At 36.9% G+C, this 21,499-nt stretch overlaps 2 protein-coding genes across 3 annotated transcripts; one reads left to right on the top strand and one right to left on the bottom strand.

The window, feature by feature from the left end:
• The first annotated feature begins 285 nt into the window (after positions 1-285).
• LOC108040361 (protein FAM76B) lies at positions 286-798 on the top strand. Its single transcript, XM_017117816.1, has 2 exons — positions 286-330; positions 390-798. Exon 2 carries the CDS (start codon positions 392-394, stop codon positions 737-739), a length of 348 nt encoding a protein of 115 aa, XP_016973305.1. The 5' UTR covers positions 286-330; positions 390-391; the 3' UTR covers positions 740-798.
• Positions 799-1,124: 326 nt separating this feature from the next.
• LOC108048197 (sodium channel protein Nach) lies at positions 1,125-9,348 on the bottom strand. Of its 2 annotated transcripts, none has more exons than XM_044461898.1 (9): positions 8,831-9,348; positions 4,694-4,891; positions 3,997-4,281; positions 3,700-3,936; positions 3,004-3,158; positions 2,717-2,782; positions 1,998-2,089; positions 1,317-1,428; positions 1,125-1,234 (listed from the first exon to the last, which is right to left on the bottom strand). In XM_044461898.1, the coding sequence occupies exons 1-9, from the start codon at positions 9,346-9,348 to the stop codon at positions 1,125-1,127; spliced, it is 1,773 nt and encodes a 590-aa protein (XP_044317833.1). The 2 variants fall into 2 exon arrangements, with proteins under 2 accessions (XP_044317833.1, XP_044317832.1); XM_044461897.1 differs by having other exon boundaries at positions 2,974-3,152.
• Positions 9,349-21,499: the final 12,151 nt, after the last annotated feature.

The raw sequence follows: 21,499 nt of genomic DNA, 5'->3' as shown, positions 1-21,499 counted from the left end.
GTACTTGAGAAAAATAAAGGTTTACTACAATCAACAAACAAGAGAGTAGGTAGTCGTCGGTGTATTCGGGTTCTATTGACGTATATATTTGTTTTATTTTTAAAACAAAAATTATTTTTTGGCATTTTTCCCACTCAAAAATGTATATGTTATATCGTTTATAAATTTATTTGTAAATTTCTAATATAACTTTTAAAACGAAGACTGTATTCTTTTTTTGTCATTATTATTGGCAATTTTACTTTTATCTAGAAGGCATTGGCTTTGATTTTTCCCAAGTGAGTTGTCAATATTTTTAAACGACATTGAATGAGAAACTGTTTTCTCTGGGTCTGTTTTCTTTTCTTTAATCTATCGATTTTTGTGTTCATAACTCACGTGCTTCTTAGGTATGGATTTGCTCGACAATAAGCTGTACATGTGCACCCAGTGCTTTCAAAGATGCCTATGGACGGATCTTTCGGAGAAGGAACACCGGTGTTCTAATTGCCGTCTGCAGCCCAAGGAATGTGCCATTTGCGGTAAGAAGTTTGAGCCACGAAACAAGTCGCATAGCTACTGCAAACGCTGCGATTTCTACATTCAAAAGCACGCTGTCGTCAAGCCGCCTCCAATACAGAAAAGCCCCGAAGGACAACCTTATGGGGAGCAGACTAGGGAAGGATCCTCGATCACAGAACGGTGGAGGGAGATTAGGGCCGCCTCTGGGATTGACGACGATTTGAGCATGAGTGACTAAAGTAGAAAACTGCACAACGTTGTTAAATAAATGATCGACCTCGATTAAATATCTCAATATATATCTTGATAGAATTTTATTCGAAAATTATTCTTATGACTTATTTTTTTAATTGTATTTATATTCCGAACGAATAAAACAATAAATAAAGAATTATAACGAAAAAAAATTCAAATTTATTAACATTGTATTCGAAACTTCTCATAGAAAGATTTAAGAATAAACACGCTAAAAGTTTGGATCTCGAAATGAAGACTTAAATCGTTTTAAATAAAATATAGGAGGTGTCTCCTATTGCTATAAATCAAATAAACGTGTCACATTTTATTTGAATCTTCTTTTTGATTTCAGTGAAAGTATTAAATAAAACATCTAGTATTGACTATCAATTGAAAAACATGCGTCGCACAAATCGAGCTGTGAAGTAATAGATAATTTCCGTAAAGCTTAAGGCGCTGCAGCCCAAGAAAAAACCGACAAGGCCGCCGATGTAAACTGAAAATAAGAAAGGGAGGTGAAAAGTGAAAAGCGAGCGGTTCAAGTGAGTCTTAAAAGTTTGCCCCGCGAGAAAACTCACCCAAAACATCTGCGAAGGAGAAGAGGACGTCCCGCCGGAGTTGCATTTTGGGATAACCCCCTCCGCCAATGCCCCATTGCAGATTAGCGCCCAGGAACCAGACACGCGAGCGCTGGAAAAGCCGGAAAATAGAGAAATCGGGGAAAATATATACAGATAAGCAGATAACAAATACAAAAGCAAAATGGGAACAACATCATCATCATCAGTACTCTGGTAACAAGGCAAGTAAGCAAAAATTATTATTAAATGTAAAAACTTTCGCCGCACACAGCGCGAAAAAAGTTAAACAAAACTTTTGGTTTTGCCGCCCCTTTTCGTACACCTCATCCCTAAAATAATTGCATATTTCAAGGCGCCCAGTTCCTGCAACTTCTGCGCTTATTATTTTTTATAGCTCTGGACTACAATTTTGATGTTTGTTTAAGGCAAATGCCCCCGAATGTTCGCCGCTCCGCCTTGCTCCGTTTCTCCGGCGGATTTTCCCCAGTTTTCCGGGCATTTTTCCACTTGAAATGCGCGACGCAGCGGCGTCTGCAGTTGCCACTTAACGAGCACTAGATGATGGCGCTTCTGTTCTCCATAAACATTTTTACAGTTAAAGTTTACTTTATATTTTTTAATAGCGGATTTGCCATTTTTTTCATTTATTTTTATTATTATGTGCGATGTTGTACTTACGTGGGACTGCACAAAGAAGTTGGAATCATCACAGTTGGCCAAACAATTGCAATTGATTTTGTATTTGTCCGATTTTAAGGAGATTATCTCGCCTGTGTGGAAACGTTATTTTATATATTTAAAATAATTTATACATCTATTATGATTCACTTAAAAAATAAGAGGAAAATTTGTAGGAAAGAAACGTGCGATAAGTAATTATTTTTTACATAATTGGAATTTTCGACTTTGTTATAAAACAAAACGATTGCTATCGTCATGTCTGCCATTAGTTTAAAAACTTATAAAAATTACTTACTTATTTACTTACATAATCGATTATTTTAGAGACTATAAAGTTTAAGTCACTAAAAAATTAGAATAACCACAAACAAATTTTAAAAGGTAGCCCCAAAAAAATAGAGCTTGAACTTAATATTCTATTTTCATCACCTTTCATTCTTTTCTAATGAGCTAAAGCTGGTTCGTTCAAAATATTTATCCCGCTTATCAATGTCAACCTGTCCGATAATCTTCTCTTCCCCAGCAAATTACTTCCACCATTTCAATTACGCAACAGGTTCCCTATTCCAGCCTTGACTTTTGACCACCCCTGAAAAAATTAAATTATGGTCACGTTCTGGGAAATTTCTGCCCATTTTTTTCGACTGAAAAATTTAAATCGAATTTCCGGGGCAGGTTAAATATTTACATGTTCTCGGACGGGGGAAATTACTCACGTTTAATTTTGACCAGGCATCCGATGCCCTCCAGCCCGCAAACTGGCAGCCTTCGACCATTTCGCACTGAAAAACATAAAAGAAAGAGATGGATGGCGCCCATTGGAGCGAGACAGATAATCGTGCCAAAGTTGCCACTTAAACTACGAGTATTTAAACATTTTACGACCGAATTTGTGCCATTAAACTGGGCAGCTTTGATGCATCCCCGTCCGGCGCATAAAAGTTAACTTTAATAGGGGCCAATTAAGTGCAACTCTGTGTCCCGAAAATATGATTATACCCACAGAGGTTCCGGTAGAAATGCGGAACGCAGCCGCAGACCTGCAGAGCGAAGAACATTCGGCATTCGGACAGGCAGAGTCCAAAGCTGTAAATGGGCACCGTCAACATGTCCTCGGCCTCGTAGATGAAGCGACAGCTCCTTTGTTTGGCGCTGAAACTACCGGAAAAGTTCATAAAACATTAAAGAATACAACCAAAGTAAAAGGACTCATATAATAATGATGTGAGAAAGACTAATTTTCACGTTATTATTAAATGAGCTATTTTACTAGCTATAAACCAAGTTTTTACTTGGGAAATATGTAATAACATTAATGTGGGATATATTTTTAAGAGATTATTTAACACCGGAAAGTGTGTGTGTTTATTTTTTAAATTTTTATGGTAAAATATTTTAGCTTGTTTTTAAATTTGTAATATGTTTTCTGACAAATATTTGAAATATTATTTTAAGCAATAAAAATATTAATGATCTATAATATTATATGCCACATATGGAATATTAACATTTTTTTCATATGTATTTATTCTATTTTAGTAATAAATTGATCAATTTCATACAATATGCTAAATCGGACTTGAATTTAAAACAAAATTAGTTATACTGAATAACAAATATTTTCCACTTTCAATTTTATGTAAATTAATAATTTATTTTTTTGAATGAATTAAAGGATATAACTATTTTGTTGACTCACGCTCTTGCCTCCTCATTTGTGTAGATCTCCAGTGCCATGATTTCAACTGTGGTGTAGTCGCTCTCTGGAAAGGTATACCTCTGCTTCGATATGCTCGGAACATCCCCGGCCCCGTGGAAATAAACATCGTAGGCCGTCGAGAGGTTTATAATCTGCGCGTAGATCTCGCCATCCAACGGATGCACCGTGACCCGATCTCCGTGGTCCAAAAGGTTCCACTCGCCGGAGCGCCAGTAGCTGCCAAGAAGTCATAAAAATCATAAAATCAGAGCCACTTCCTGGCCAAAAATTACACACTTTAAGGTATTGTAGCGGGCCACCAGTGAGTTCACTGAATGGCAAATGCCAAACTCCGTTTGCGTCTCGTAGATGTACATTTTGACGGCGGTGCCGCTGCTGATATCCGGTTCGAAGGGCCATTTCAGCTCGTAGAGCAAGTCCAAGTACTGCACTCCCGGAATCCCATACGATTTGTTCAGCGGAAGCGTCTCCAAGTTGTCATAAGTGAGGCTGGCAAGTTTTACAATAAAATCGCGGAAATCCTCTTGATCCTCCTCGGACAAAAACTGGTCGGGATGGGAACTATGAGTTGGCATCAAAAGAAATAAATTTAAATTTTCAATATATTCTTCTAAAGTTCGTTAGAAGTAGTAAAGTTAAAAAAATTTATTTTAAATATTTTTAAGTTTTCAGGAAATGCTTTTATTGCCTCTGACATTTTTATTTTTTATTTATCTCTTTTTCTCATTTGAAGCGATTAAAATTGGAAGTAAATATGAATATGGAGTGCATTGAAAAATATTAATATATTGTGTCTTCTCTCGCTTGTGTTCAAAAAATGTATTAGCAAATTAGCTCTAAGCATTTAGCGACGACTGCACAGCTTAAAATTAAATTATAAAAAAGTTTGGAAAAATATACAAAAATGAAAAAAAATCAAAAATACTATGTAAAATAAAATGATCTGCAAAAAACTTATATGTGTAGTACTTACAGTATATACTCCTCCACTTTCAACTCGTCGATCCGCTTGTGAGGACACACTGTCAATGATGGAAAGCTCGTGTTCCAGACCAGCTTATTCCGATCCATGGATATGACCATCGGCGAGGTCTGAAAGCGATGCCAGGTCCGCTTGCTCAGCGAGATGATGCTGAATAAAGCCACGCAGATGAATGCAAACCAGAGCATGCTAAAAAAAGGATAGGAAAGCCGGAAAAATACTCAAAAATGCGGCAGAGTCAGAAATGATATATGGAATCGGGGGAATAATTCGCACTGCTGTTGAGTGTGCATTGTGGCGGAGGACATAAAAATCTATTGCGTGTAAATTTTTTTTCTGTAAGCATTATGCGAAATATTCGCGACGAAAGAATTATGGCCAACTCGAAGGAGGAGTCAATGAACGCATCAACGCTTTTGCAACCCTTTACTGGCTTTTCCTCAGTTTTGTTCCTTTTTGTTTGAACGGCCACAAACAAACTGGCAAAGACACAGACAGAAGTCGCCAAAAATCCTTTGCTGAATTCCCCATTTCAGGCGAATGTCGTCGACAATGACATTTTAATGCCAGCAATGGCTCATAAAGCTTTCAACGCTTGCACACAAGCAAACACTCTGCTACTTGGCTTTTAATTTTCCCAAACATTTTCCAACTCTTTATTATTTTTGTGCGAAGCTTTCCGCCCCGCACTTTGCTTTTCTGGAATTTTCTTCTCCGACAGCTGAGTGCTGTACTTTGTCTAACACCACAAAATTCCTTTTGGACATCGCATATGACAGACTCATTGTCATTTCCATTGCCATTTTCCATTCCCACACCCATTTCCACATTTCCCATCTCGTGTCAGTCTGGCCTGCAATTTATGTATTTGCTTTGTTTCATCAACTCGGCACTCATATGCATAAAATTTGTGCGTGAATGAGGCTCAGTGATGCATGTTTGATTCCACAAATTTCTCGTTTAAAAACTCAGCACCAAGGGGTTGTTGTTTGAATTTATTTTTGGGTATTGCTGAATTCTTTAATTCCCACATAGTTTCTATTTGAGTTATGCGATTGAAAAATGTGTGATATAGGATTAAAATTCTCAGAAAGCGGTAATCGAAATTCCGCAAGTTTTTGCTTGCTAGCTAAGAAGGTTTTAAAAGTATACAACTTTTGAAATAAAATCATTAAATTGAAATTAAATAACTTATTTAACATATTAAGAAAAATTAGTGCAAGAGAAAGACTTGAGTATTGATGATTATCAAAACAAAAATATGACAGCCAAGTGATAACTTTAGTGATTCCAACAAATAAAACATAAATTAAAAACAAATTTAAAAACAAATATAAAATGTATGTAAATGAGGATGATAAGTCTCCTCAAGTAAAGGTAAATCTCCATCCTTATTTAAATGTTAGTTGTTAAATTGTTAGAAAATTATCACATATTAATTTAAGCAATGGTTTTATGTATATTTGCTGTACAAAATCATTTTAAAAGTTTTGATGTTTTATTTTTGCAATATATATTTCAATGGGTTCAATGGTTGAATGGGTGTTTCCTCCAATTATGGAATATCGAATCGACCCAATAAAAGGGTTTAAATTGTGACGGAGTTCAGGGCACTCGAAAGCGCGATGCCCTGCTATAGATTTCAGATTCCCCCTTTAAAACACCGTCCTAATCCAGTGCGTCCTACGGCACTGCGTGTTTTGCATTTGCATTTGCAGTTTTCGGTTGTGGATTATGCAATCGTGCACCTGTCGCTGCCACCCAAAAAGAGGGGGTTGGAAAAGCCCTCATAGTTACCATATCAACGCTAGTGAAATTGAGGTTATCACATGTCAGCGACACAGACTCTTTCTCTCAGGTTTATGCATTTTCACTACCCTTTTTCCCCAGCTTGTTTTGTATGCGAGGTGGTTCTTTCATATATTTTTTTGTGGAATTGCTTTAGTTTTGAGGGGGGAGGTGGGAGGAAGAGCTTAAGTCGGGTTTTGGTTGGAGTTGTGCATAATCCAGAAATTTGTGCGTCACAAGCTGATTTTTCGCCATGGCAAAGCATATTTTCCCCTTCTATTTTTGGCTTGCCGGGCGAAATAAATCTGAATTGTGCCAAGTGGAATTGGTCAAAGAAATAAATTTTCCGAGAAAAATGTTCTACAAACGCCCAACAAATCATTTTCATGAAAGCATCGGGGGAAGTGTATTAATTAAAGCTAAGCTTTGCGTGACCTCCTTCCTTTCATCCCGAGCTCCCTTCTGCCCCACTCTGATCCTTTCCTGGGGCAACACCTGTCAGTTGGGCCTTAGTCGTGGTGGAAAACTAACAATAATTGTAATTGAGCTTCATGATTTTGGGGGGAAATTCATTGGCGGCACTTAGAGAAAATTTACTTCAAAATCGAATTTTTTTTTAAAAAAAAGGACATAAATTGCAATCACGAAATAAATTTATTTGGCAAAAAACGAAAGCGGATTTTGTTTTGCAGCTTTCAATAACGATTCTAATATTAATATTATGAAGCTAACAGTCACTTTTCTAAATCAATTTCTCATAAGTTTTAAGCTAATTTCTGATGCTTTAAAATACAAATAAACTTTAAATACTATACTAAACTATATTAATTGTCAAAATTTTATAATGAAAATATGAATTGCTTTGTATTAAAAAACCTTTTTTTTGTATTGTAAGTGTTAAAAAGTGTGTACTACCTAATAATATTACTTCATAAAAAAGATTTAAAGTCAAAAAGTTTTTTTTTTATAATACATTTTTTGTGAGATGTAAATGTGCTTTAGATTTATTTGATCCATAATCATTAGGCATTGCCGAGCACTTAATAAATTTATTTCACGCAATACAATTGTCTTATCAAGTTTTTATATAAAAGCCATCGAGACAGTTTTGAGTCTTTTTCTCAGTGTCTACTTGGCCCTGTCCTTGTCCTGGCTGTTATCCACTAATTAACCCTCAGCCGGCAGCCCTGACAGATTTCCCACCAACCGCCGCATCCGCATCCGCAACCCCTGCCCCATTCTCCCGGCCACTTTGGTGGAGTGTTGCCAATTTAAGCTTTGCCATGGCCAACACGGAACGAGAAAGGTAGCGAATGAGTCGGAGAATTCCCCTCTTCACCCCTCTCTGCGTGTGTGTAATCCTGTTTGTCATGTCATGTCAGTTTTAAGGATTTATTGCACCGCAAAAAAATACAAATTCCAGCAACAAAATATTACTTCAGCTCACAAGATCCACCTTCCTCCACCGACCACATAAAACGGAAGATATGTAGAAAAATGTATTTCGCTTGGAGAAGTTTTTCGATGGGAGGGAAGGGGAGGGGGGCTGGGGGGGTTTGGTTCAGCACGCACTTCCCCTTCGGGACTTTTCCGCTATGAATCCGAATCAGAATCTCTGCACGTGGCCGCGGTCGCAGGATAGTCCTTTTTTAACTACCCGACTTATAGTTTTGTATCGTTTTAGTTTTCACTTTATGGTTTCCAAGGGGCGAACTGTAGTAATCCTTTATAAAAGTTAAGCCAGCGATTTCTGGCCGTAATGAGGCTTAGCATTAATTTCCCTTGTAAATTAATTGGGCGGAAATGTTGACTGAGTTTTTGCAGCCGCTTAACCATATATTGGCCTAATAAGATCCAGGTTAAGAGGCCACAGAATTTCGGTTATTTAAAGAGGGATGAAAAGACATTTGGGGGTTTTATTTTTCTACACATATTTTAAATAACAAGAAAAAAATCTTGTGCTAACAAATATATGTTTAATTCCGAGTCTATTTTTTGATAAATTAATTTAAACGATCTATGATGGCAAGAACTCTTGAACATTGAATTAATATTCATCTTATAAAGAAATATTTGCATAAAAATTGCAAGACAATTAAATAGCTAATTTAAAGAGCCTTTTATTTTTTTTCAGTTTCTTTCCATGGGAGATTTTTTCCCACTCAAGTCTTGGCAATAACAAAAGTTGCCTTATGAATTGTTGATTGCCCTTGTTGTCCTTTGTTTTTGGACATTTCCCTCAATCCTGTGATTCCCTTCTCCTGCCCAATTCCATTACCGATTATCCAATTGTGCGCCCGTGTCCACGCCATTGAAAGTAGCATACAAATCACAACTCACCGTTCGACAAAATTCAGGCCGAGCTTGGCCAAATAAATGAAGCCGTGTATGGAGGAGCCCTGCAGGAACTCGATTATGAAAGCCTGCGCTTTGACCAGGCAGGCACTGTAGCTTTCCCTTGGATTTTCCCGATCCAGGACCTGCTTTTCCTGCCCTTCCCCAGGATCCATTGGCGGACGTTGCCATAGCGGTGGTCGTCGAAAGGAGCGAATGCTCCTGGCTGGTCCCTGCTGATTAATGGACACGTTCTCGTCATTAGCTTTCGCAACTGTTTTGCTGCCCGTGCTGCCATTTGGATTATGCTGATGTCCTTGCGCGGTTCCTGGAAAAATCAACAGTCCAGGTCCCGACCTCCGGAATCTATCCTGCGGCGGTTGCAGCGAAGCTGTCGACGAAGTCAGCACCGAGTCGCGGCCGGATGCGGATCCTTCGTTTTCATCCCAGCTGCTCCTTCTTGACGTCGACGTTGTAGTCCTTGCCGCCGCTGACGGCATGCTGTTACCAATTTTCGGTTGCATGTCCTTGGGCGTTGCTGCAAGACAGGATTTATTGGAGCATTTTTAGCAGGTGAATGGGTAAAATCAATGAGATGGTGAAAAAAAGGAATAAATGTGTATCTCAGATTATATATTTTATGAATTCTTATTTAAGAGTTTTTTAATTTTTTAAATTAAATCATTTTCTATGCCATTGTTGACAGGAGAAATTTTTAACACATTCTTGATGTTGGTGGATCCAATATACTAATTTAATTGAACATAAAATTGTATTTTTTTTTTAAAACTCTTTCACAATTAGAAGATTAAAAAAATTTAATTTATATTTAACCAATGTTGGCATTATATTGCTAATTTCATTCAATTACATAAAACAAAACAGGACTATCTAGTACAAACTTTTAAAAAATAAATTAAAGTGGTTATCATAAATATTTCGTAACTAAATTGTTTTAACACCTTTTTAAAACATTTAACTTGAAATAAAACATTTAATTAACTAATGCAATAATTCAAAAAACAGAGCAGAAGAATGTTAAATTTGTTCGCTAATATATTAATAAAGATGTCTACAATTTTAATGTATAATTGTTAAGATGTTTTTTAATTTTAAATTAAACAATTATAAGCCATTGTTCGTCTTCCATTAGTATAATCCTTTGGTATTCGAGTTGCACTTGTCCACATGTTACCACCGAAATCCCACTTCAGGGGCAACACTACAGTAATCGCCTGTCGATGGCACTTGCTGAACACTGCACTGCATCACGGTATTACACATAATATACATGTGGCACCAACTCGCCCGCACACTGATTGCAGGACAAACTTCATAATTTGTTCGGCCCACGTGCATTGTAACATGGTTAAGCTCTGATTTTTTATCACCGCTCCCATGTTCATTAAAATATAAATACGTAGCTTTAAATATGTTTTTGCGGTGCGGCAGCAGGTCGCAGGACATGGCCAACAAGGACAACAATAAATCATCATCGGAGGTTTTAATGCGCTGTAAATTATGCCTGATGGTGGACGCAGCTCCGCGCGAGTAAATGTAAATCCATTGGATGACACGAAATGCAATCAATGCGCGAGAGTGTAGCCAAGTTGAATGGGGATCGGCTATATCCCTCGGCTGCAGCGCCATCATCATTATCACGGAATTGTGGCTGGGCATTAACTTAGTTAAGGATTTTCATTCATGAGTGGCCGCCGCTGAAGAGATTGCGATTAAATGGTAATTGGATGGTCCAGATATTAAGCAGATTTTTGATCCGATCAGGACGGCTTTCGTTTCGATTATTTTTGAAGTGAGTGGGTAATATACTGGGAAATACTTAAAAGATAGAATTACTTTGTAATATTATTTAAGATGCTTACTGTTTTATGAGAGTAGTTTCTTAGAATACCCAAAAGTCAGGGAACCTTTTTGAGCTTCTTTCGATCATTGCAGCCTGTAATAGAGTTCCAGAATCGAACTGGCAACCAATAAGGTCCCCTGAGGTAATCAGCAAGATGAGCTGGAACATCAAAGGCTCCCCCAGAGTGTCCAACTGCGCCCTTAAAACTGGATTAAAATTTCATTTAAATTTGCATTTAAATGAGCGTCGAACACTCAAAGTAAATGACCCCATTCAGGCCCAGTCCGCTCGGCTCGCAACTGGAATCCACTCCACAATTCTGCCGGGGACAAAGGTCCAGACGCGAACTTGTGTTTTCCAGACCCAGACATGGGCGGTGTCCCCCTCTTTCTGTGCCAGCCCCCCTCCCCGTGCACATGGGCCACATTAAAAGGATTCTTTTTTTTCACTTTTCAACATTTCATTGCGAATGCGACGTTTCCCAGCAGTTGATTACCTTTGGCAGTTGATATCGGGGGGTTGGAGTGCCGGGGTTTTTATTTATATGCACTGCAGCTTAAGCAGCCAAGTCTGCCACTGCCACATTTAATGGATATTGTTTAAAAATGTAATATTTTGCAATTAAATAAAGGCGTTTGCTTGACCCTTCGCATCACCCGTGGCGACCTCGATTCGAGTCGATTGCCAAACATTGCACATGCCATTTTGTTTTTTTCTGGTTAAGGAATACATGTGCGTTGTATTTGCTGCCTTTTCCATGTTAATTAATATTGCAGAAACGCTTAAAGGACATTTTAATTGGCCTTTACTTTGAGGGCCAGCCGAATTGTTATTGAGAAAAAGTGAAAAAGAGAAAAGAGAGCATTGTGGGGAAAACAAGATCTGCAGGCTATTGAAATGGTTTTGACTTTCTCTGGATACGAAGGACATTGACAGGTAAAGAAAAATAAAGAGAAATATATTAAAAGAAGAATGAAGCGAACCATATAGTTCATTTTCAATAACAAGTCAAAGTAATAACAATAAAATTAAATTAGAGACGTTAAAATAAATCGATATTCTATTCATAAAGCGATAAGTAACCGCTCGTATTTCTCCTTAACTCTCAATTCCGGTCAATTTATTCAAAAACAAACCGATTCCTTTTAGCACGGTCCCAACACAAGTTAGCTGAACTAACATTTGCCTCGAAACTATTGCTGTTCACTCGTTGAAATAACAAATTTTCCAATTTATTTCTTGATTTATTTTCACGCCAATTTCTTGGCTTTCGAGTCCGCCCTCAGCAACATGGCTTGACATTTGTTTATTTATTTGGCTTCATGTTTTGTCTTGTGCCATTCCTCTTCATTGTTTTCCGCAGCTTCTTCGCATTGCCCCTTTTGCGTGAAATCACGAATGAATGAATGACTGCCCCGGCAAACGCAATGAATATTCATGGGCCATGCCACCAGACACAACACGAATAACAACAGGACCTCAACAGCAACAACAACAACATCAGCAGGAGCCTCGGCAAGGACAACAACTACAACATAAAGCTAACTCAGCTTGCATTTCCGCTGAATGCGGCAACAATTCGCAGAACCATTTTGCTGTCCACGAACAGCAGTTTCTCTTAATACCCTAACCAATCGACAGGAGTTTTAGGGGATATGAACTTGATTGGGAGTTTTTTATTCCAAGCATCTTTCAATTTATTTAAAATAGGCTGCATATTGGTAATATAACTTCCCTCTTCAAAATCACCACACAAATGAGAAACTTTTGTGGGATCAAAAATAATATATATTGGCTGCATTAAGTACAACAGAAAACATAGATAGCAATAAAATAATTATTTAAGCAAATAATTTTCTAGCCTATCAAAAAAATAATGTTTTGTATTTAAAAAAATTTGTGGTTCATCTTAGGAAACCTGAAACTCAAACTTTTTTTAAGCAGAACTCTCCTGATAGAGTTATTCTTTAGGCTACTGAATTTCTTATGTCCGCTGAACAGAATTATGATTTTGTAAGAACCTCAGTATTTCGTGAATATAAAAATACAAAATTATTTTAGCAAAGAAATGTCTAGCCTATCAAATAAATAATGTTTTGTTTTTAAATACGTTTGTGGTTCATCTTTTAGGAAACCTGAAACTCAAACTTTTTTTAAACAGAACTCTCCTGATAGAGATATTCTTTAGGCTACTGAATTTCTAAAGTCCACTAATCTTAATTATAATTTTTTAAGAACCTCAGCACTTCTTGAATATTCGTTCGGAATCGCTTAGAGTCTCTCCAGTTCGTTTGGATTTCGGTAATAATTTCTTACTCGTTTGTAGACGCTGCTGCTCGGCTGCAATGTGTTTGTGTGCTCGCAGATGTTTCTTGGCAAGATGCTGCAAATTGTTTGGGTTTAGTTGCTGCTCTGGCTGGAGCCCGTGTTATTGTTATTTGCGCTATTTGTGCAGCAGTGGCTCCGAGTGGCTCGGTGGTGCTCGGTTGGTGGTTGAGGGCTATTGGTTGGTGGTGTCATGAGCAGCCAACATTTTGCGGCCGCATGTGCAACAGTTTCTTGCCCCGCCCGCAGAAGTAGGCAATGCTTTTTGCACACGCGCCGAACAACAGGAAATTTAATTAAATGCACTTTCTCGCTGGCAATGCGAAAATGTTGCGGAAACTTTTCGGAAAAACCGCAGATTTACCTTTACCGCTGCTGCTCACGGTTCACTGTTCACTGTTCGCTGGTCACTGCTCCCAACTAACTGTTCACTGTTGGCCAACGAGGCGTTTTGGCTTAAATGCAATCAGTCGACCACCTGCACTTGACTTTTGTTAATAAGCCCTTAAGACAGAGAGAAAGACAATTATTAATTTCTAATTGTATCGTTTTAAATATCACATTTCAATACAATTAAAACAAAATTTAACAAATTGCTATAAAAATACAACCTGATTTAAAATTAAATTGAATACATCGGACCTTTATCAATAAAAGTATAATTATCTGGAAAGTTAAAGAGAAATCTGTTAAAAAATCCTTTAATTTATCTAGTTATTAGACATTGCATTGGTAAGTTTTTTGATTTATTAATATATGGATTTCTAAATAATTCAACATTGCTACGATGCCAATTTTGGAAAGCCAAAGTAAATTTTAAATACTAAATAACAATATATTTCTTTCAGTGCACTTCTCGTGAGAAACTTGGCAGCTGCTCGGCGATTTCGGAGTTGGTCACTCGTTCTCGCTTTGATTACCCTTTGGACAATTTGGCATTTGTGGCCCGAAACACGTAACTCCAGTTCCGATTTAGATTCGGTACTGCCGGCGATTGCTGATTGTGTTGTTACCGCTCAGATTGTATTGATTTCCCTCAAAAGCTAATTACTCGCCCCGAATGAAAAGGGGAAAAGTCGAAAAAGTCGCTTGTAGGTGGCAGTTTGTTGGGTAATTGTGGCCAGATAACATTTCAAGCTGAAAATAAAACTGATTTTTAGGGTGCAACGGTGGAGTATTCAAGCTGTTAATGGTTTTTATAATATTTTAATCTATCATTATCTTGCCTTTTAGTTTGTTTAGAGTTTTATAAGATTTAATTTTTAGTATAGTAATCTTAAAAATATTTAATTATATATTTTTATTTATTTTTGAAATTAGAGTATTAGAATAGATAAACAAATTTTTTGGCATCGATATTTAAAATGAGAAGAGATGTATATAATGGTGTTGCGTTACTATTATAATTCAGTCTTAATAAAAATAATATTCTGTAAAACTTACATTATATAAATAAATAAGCACTTTTAAAGTTTAAAATGCAATTTCTTTATCTCGTCAACTGAGAAAAAATACAAACTACAATGACTTCTTCTACCATTTAAAGGCACCAAAATAAAAACCATTTATATGTTATTTATGACACTCTCATGAATCACAGCACAAGTTCTTATTCTCCCAGCAATAATCCAATCAATTTGATAACGCTAAATTAATCATATCCCTGCAGTCGATGGAAGTTGCTCCCCCACACAAAATTTAGAGCCGAAAAGCACAGCCACCCACTTCATTCGGCGATGTTTGAACATTTGGGTTCGATAATGGGGCAAACACACAGAGCTAGACCATTAGGGTGATCCCGCCCCTTTTACATCCCCTGTTCTTTGATTTTGCATTCAAGTTGCCTTTCCATGGGATGAATCAGAGCTTCTCTGGGCACTGCAGCTGTATAAATTTTACATTTGTTTCCTTTCAATTTAACAATGTGTACTTTTGGTATTGTTTTGCTTTTTAGCGTGTAAAAAACTGGAGTGGTTCGGGTTTTCTCGGGTTAGCCATTTCACTTTTCGTTTGGTTTTTTCGCCTGATTTCGCAATATTTATGATTAGCAATTTATTATTCATCATTTTCGAATGTGCAAACAGATGAAGGGGGCGGTGAGGGGAGTGTAGCAATGATGGCCTGTAATAACTCTTGTGAAAAAATATTGGGAGGCAGCGTTTGCCCCGCCATTAACTTGCACTTAATTTGATTAACAAAAGCCGATGTTTACATGCGCCGAATGCGATGGAAATCTATAATAGCTGAACTCAGTAAGTATTTCAAGGATTTCGTGGGTAAGTATATATTCATGCAAGCTGTGCTTGGGCATTTCGTAGACGAGCTTAGTTTCCTTGATTTGTGTGCTTTTTTGGGGATTGAGAAAAAGTGGGTTGATTATTTAATGTTTTAAGGAAACATATGATTTTGTTCATATACTTAAAAATGTAATACAATTTTATTGGTATTATTTATTGCTTCAGGAATAAAATAATTAGTTTGTAGAACTTAGGAATTGCCGCACGTATTAACGGTCATTAATTTGTGTCTCAATAGAAGGGAGTATTTACTCTTAATCACATTTAAAATCAATGGATTAAATTTTCTGATATTTTTATTGTCTTGAAGCATTAAAACTGTGTACTTTGTACTAGCCAATTTTCATAAATAAATTTAAGAACTTTATCCTTGATATTTAATAGTTTAAGTAGGTGATACCATACTTAAACAGCCTTTCAGTTTCGATAAAAAATAAAACAATTTTCCTTTGGTTTCCTTTTATAACCATATAAAGAATACCTTCCTAACCAATTTTAATCAAAAGATCGCACATTTTCAGCCCCAAAAGAACCTGCGAACTACAAGATGCAAATGTCTCAGTAGTAAGGAAATGAGTAATACAAAAACAGAGTACCAGAATTTCCAAGAAGGAAAACTGAATGACGGGAGTGGGAGTGGAACAAATCGTAGCACATGTTGGCATTAGCTTCAAATTACGCACAAGTGCAGCAGCGGGACACCAGGATATCAGGACATTTAGACACCAGGACATCCAGGACACCCAGGAAAAGAAGTCCAGCCAGGGGCGGACTCTGGCAAACAGAGGCAACATTTTATTGATGTTAATTTAATGCAGAAGAAATAAAAAAGCCAACGGCGGCGGCGGCCATGCAACGGAAATAAGAAATGAAACGGAGGCAACAGCGAAATAAAAGATTTGCATATAAACAGTTACTCACACATACGAGTGCAGAGATATACACGCAAAAAATATTAGTTATTTAGGAAGGCATACAAAAATGTCTTCAAACATCATGTTTTTTCTTAACACCATTTTTTAGTTTCAAATATTTTTTACTTCTTTCCCGGCCAAGAAATATTTCAATAATTTCTTTACCATAAACAAAGAACATTTAGACGTGTTCAAATAAAATAAAAAAAAAAATAAATAAAAAAAATAAATAAATAAAATTAGTATAAAATACAAAAAATTTATATATGCAGAAATAATCAATATGAAATATGATGTTTCTATAATTCCCCTTAAAAAACATGTTTTTATCAAAAGTTTAATTATTAAAATCAATAATATAGTATATATAATAATTTTGAAAAGTTAGCGCACTATGATGGTAAACAAAACACGTTACACTGTTATTAGATTTTTGACTAGTTTAAAGGATTCGAGTATTTTTTTTCTCAGTGCCCACATATTTATATATAAGAATATTTGCATAACAGACGTAGACCGGATCGGAGCCCAAAAACTGTCATTGCCAAGGTTTTTACATCCGCTTGCCGCAATCATCGTCTGTAGCTGTTGTTGTACCAAAGGGGCGGACACTCGAGCGGTGAAAAGTGGGAAATACTGAGGGGCTGGAACAATTCAATAATATTTATAGCGTCGTCTCATTCTCGAAATGTCCGCGGCAACATATGCAAGTGGATATTGCTCTATTTTCAAGTGGGATTCCATTATAATATTGTTGTAAGTAGCGGAAAGAAAGGGCCTGCAATACTTATATGGAGAAAAGGGGATATTCGAATGTATGCAAATCGGAGGGCTCGGCCGCGTTGACACTTTGTGCCTCGAAATTTATTGGCATAAGCGAACAGACAGAGCCCGAATGTAAGGATACTTTCGCAGACACCTCCCACTCAGTCGCTTGATCCGAAATCGAAATCCACACATGGCCAAACATTTAAATGTAATTGCAAATATTTAAATTCAATGGGACTCGCTCCCAAATATTGGACCATTCAATTTATTACCGCCTTCGGCCGATTGGCAACGAAAAGGGAAATGGGCGATTGATGGGCTTTTATGAGAGTTGTTTGGAATCCATTAAATAGCTCCTAAAGGGCGCTAATTATTTAACCACATAAATCAGTGCTAATTTATTGGCATAGGGAGAAAAAATCCAATAATTCCGAGTTGGCAGAAATAAAAATATATAAAATTATAATTATGTTCAACTAACACGTATTTTGAAACAAGTACAAAAATATACATTTTAAATTAATTCATTTATATCAGGTCTTACGATGAATTTCACTCACATTTTTATTCAACTAAGACAGGAAGATTCGAATTGATTTCAGCGTATAAAGTATTTTCATATAAAGTGAATCCAAAAGAGAATAATATCAGCTTATAATCACAGCTTCTTATCGATTCAGGCTAAAGAAAGTCCGAGACCCTGTCTGGCCGGCAAACAAATAAAAATGGTCATGCAATATTAATATTTATGCACAAATATTGGGGCTATTTATGGCAATCGAGGGCAAGGCAAACGCTGCGTATACGCAATATTTATATTTATGTATTATGAATCAATGCGAAAAGGGCCAGCCAAGGCAGGGCAATAAGAACAGGAGAAAAATGAAACGAGTATAAAAGATGCGCACTAAAACAAAAGGATAACAATAACTTTTCGCAGCATGCGTGACGTGGTAAGCAGGGAAAAAAGTAAGGAAAAGCCAAGATTCTCGCTGGGAAAAGTAAATGTTTTGCAGCCTTTGCAGGGAAAAAGTCCATTGGGGCGGATTATGAGTGAGATTCGCTTGTCTCGCCCCCAAAAAAGTAAAGAACAGCACATAGAGCCAAGTCATAAAAATTGCATGGAAATGGGGGCAGGAAATTCGGCCGCCTCTTACACTTTCTCATATAAGTGGGGATTATCTGCCGAGGTCCCTAGTCCATAGTCCGTAGTCCTTGTCTTGTTTATTTGTTTGGCTTTTACGCCAAAAATTATACTATTACAATCAAGTTTACGATTGCAATTCGCTGCCTCCGTTGAGTGCCAATGAAAGCGATGATGGCCAAATACGAACATGATCATTGCCACTGCGTTTATTCCTGATGATGATGATGATTGGTTGGGAGAATACATAAATTCGACAGCGAATGATTGTCTTTGGGGATGAAGAGATCTGACCGTTTGAAACTCGCTATTTATGGGGGAAATTGAAAGAAAAAGGAACAGCAATGCTGTTTTTCACTACTGTCATGTCCTTTTCTAACTAAAGGGCTTACAACTCATGTCAAGATTTATCAAATTTACATTATTGCTTGTGCAGACTTTCACAAATTATTAATTACTTATAAAACAAATGCATATCAAATGCAAGAAGAGGACCATATATGACCCCATTTGAAAGGCTTATTTTCATTATTTTTTTGACGAGGTAAGAAAAATATTAGTTTGGTTACTGATAAGTTATTAAGTACTATTTTACTATTATAATTTATTAATATAAAAAAATAGCTTGCCACTATGTAATCTACAAAAGGATAGGCCTAGATCTTCTTCCTTCAAAGTTGAGGTGTTCGTTCCGCCTTTCTGCCGGATTCTAATGTTCAAGTTGACTTTGTGCATTCGCGCATTGCCTGCCACGCATTAACCCTTCGTCCTCCGCCCTCAGCCCTTAACCCTCTAAGGCCCCTCAGCCATCTGAGGGATGCGGCAACTACAGCCACCGCAACAACAACAACGACGGCATCGGCAACGACAGGATATGGCAAGTGGGCAACTTTGGAGGAGGCGAGTTTAAATTGCCAGAGCTAAAAGGGTTGCCAACAACAACGTAACGCCGGGAAAAACGTAACTTTTTTCTTGATTTTTCCCCCAACGGTTTTATTTTTTCTGAAAACATCGACAAGCGGCGCTTTTGACTGCCATTACCCACATTGCCACCCCCTGCAACTTGTTTTTTTGTGGCACAAAACTTTGCACTTTGACATGCAGCCACGTGTGCCATGATGCTGTGTGTGTGTTTGTGAGTGTGTGTGTGTGTGCTTGAATGCCTGAGTGTGGATCGCGACTGTGTGGGTGAAAGTGTGATTGTGGGCGTGCGAGGTAGTGAATTGAATGAGCTTTCAATGCTACCTGCCAATTGGCTGACAAACGTGTCTAATAGTTCCCAATTGTAATCAATGATTTCTGATTCAAGACAGAAATGCACAGCATTTAATAAAACCTTATGGAACTTCTTTTTGGGTGAAGCTATAACAATGCAATTCAGCAATCGACATTCTTATGTACTTTTGTTCGGGGATATGGTATAAGAGACAGAATAATGTACGAATTTACAATGAGTGCTGGTTTTTAAAAGGACTCACAGAACTAAAATTTAATCTTATTTCCAATAAGATAATATAATTTAATGATATTATTTAAATTTCTACCAGGGCTTAACTTGAGGTTCAATTGATCGATTAGCATTTACAGCTAATAAATTTCTTTTTTGCAAATTTTCGCAAAAATCATGATTTAGTTTTTAGTAGAAAATACAAAAAAATACTAAACATATATTTTCATGACAAGTACCTATTTTTTTTAGGATTTGTGCCCTTTTGGAAGTTTTTGATTTTAAATATGATTTGGCTTGATATCGAAAATAGAAATAAAAATAAAACTAAGTTTATATTAAAATCATTAAGTAATATGGAAGTGCAAAAGAATTCTTACTAAGCCCTGCAAAACATTTAAATTACATGCATTTATATTATAGCTTGCCTTTGTTTATCGCATTTAGTTGTTGACTCATTGTCTTAATTTTCTCTGCGGAGTAATCAGCACACAAAATACAGTCATTATAATCAACGACCACCCCTTGGTGCGAAATGCTCTTGATACAGTAAACACCCCCATATAACGAACCCCACGCGCACACGTGCGCTCACTTGAAAAAAATCTTTCTACTCGCATGAATATTTTAAAGCTCGCATCACATACAAATTATGATAATGATGACGGGTGGCGAGGGTGTATTTTTTGCATATGTGTTTGAGTGGTGGGGGAGGGGGAGGTGGAGGGGGTCAGAGTGGGTGTATGGAGCGCTAACGAGCACAGGTACACTCAGAAGCTCAGGGACAGGTCCCCAGATCCCCGCTCAAGGGCTACCCCTCTCCCTCTCTCAGATTCCATCCCATTTCCACTTTTCCATTTCCCATCCCCCCAGAAACGCTTTCGTTAATGCATTTCATTAATTTTTATACAATTCGAATGAGCATTGTATGGCCGAGGGTGTGTGCGTGGGTTTAATGAGCACTTTTGTGCGGAGGATTTTGAATTGAGAAGATCGTTAGAACTCACTTGATGTGGCAAACCCCAGAGGAGTGACGAATGCACTTCTGGCCTTGAGCTTCTTAACTTTCAATACTTAAGGTGAAGGTCTCACAATAAAGGAAATCGAAACTTATTTAACCAATTCTTAACATACAAATTTTTAACTTAAAAATGATTTCGATAGCCCATGTCAGTTAATTCAAGAATTACTCTTGTTCATGAATCATGTTACCACCGTACTTATTGAACAACTAATACAACAAACTCTATCATTTATATTCAGCGTTGATGTACAAAGGATTAGAAGTCTATCATCTGCTGCTATTTCTGATGTTCATGAACATCACCAACAAAATATTTATTAGTTAAAAATAGTGCATTGTCATATAAAAAGTTTACGGACAAAAATTGATGCAAGAAAGAAAAAAACAATTCTAAAAGCATCGATTAAAAATGAAAGAAAAAATTATAGAGCAATGAGTATTTCAGTCTTAAATAATACTTTTAATTCTGCAGTAAATAAATTGAATAGATAATGACTTTCTTGCTCATCAGCCACGTTTGGAGATGAAAGCTGAAGTTTAAGTAGGTTTTAAATTAATATTATATCGATAGCTCCACGTTTTTGACTCCTCTCGCTTATAATCTATAATATATTTGTATAATCTAATCTAGAAGTGATGGGTAGATGGCTTTAGTCCGTTTTGATTAACACCCACCATTTGTCTAGTATAAACGCTTCCTTCAATGCTAACCGGCATAGTTGTAATATCTTATCACAATTATTAGATCCTAATACTTCGAGAAATTAAAGCTGGTCCTTACATTGAGATTTCTTACGCTGATGATATCTAAAATATATAAATACAGGTTCCCTTTCGTCTTATTATTTGCTGTAGTAGGCTTTGAATCCATGTTCAATTTGTCAGCTGCTTT

The sequence above is a fragment of the Drosophila rhopaloa genome, unplaced genomic scaffold (genome assembly GCF_018152115.1).
Source record: "Drosophila rhopaloa isolate 14029-0021.01 unplaced genomic scaffold, ASM1815211v1 contig_115, whole genome shotgun sequence".
Lineage (NCBI taxonomy): Eukaryota > Metazoa > Arthropoda > Insecta > Diptera > Drosophilidae > Drosophila > Drosophila rhopaloa.
The sequence above is the reverse complement of the archived record's forward strand: the minus strand, read 5'-3'. Positions and strand labels throughout refer to the sequence as shown.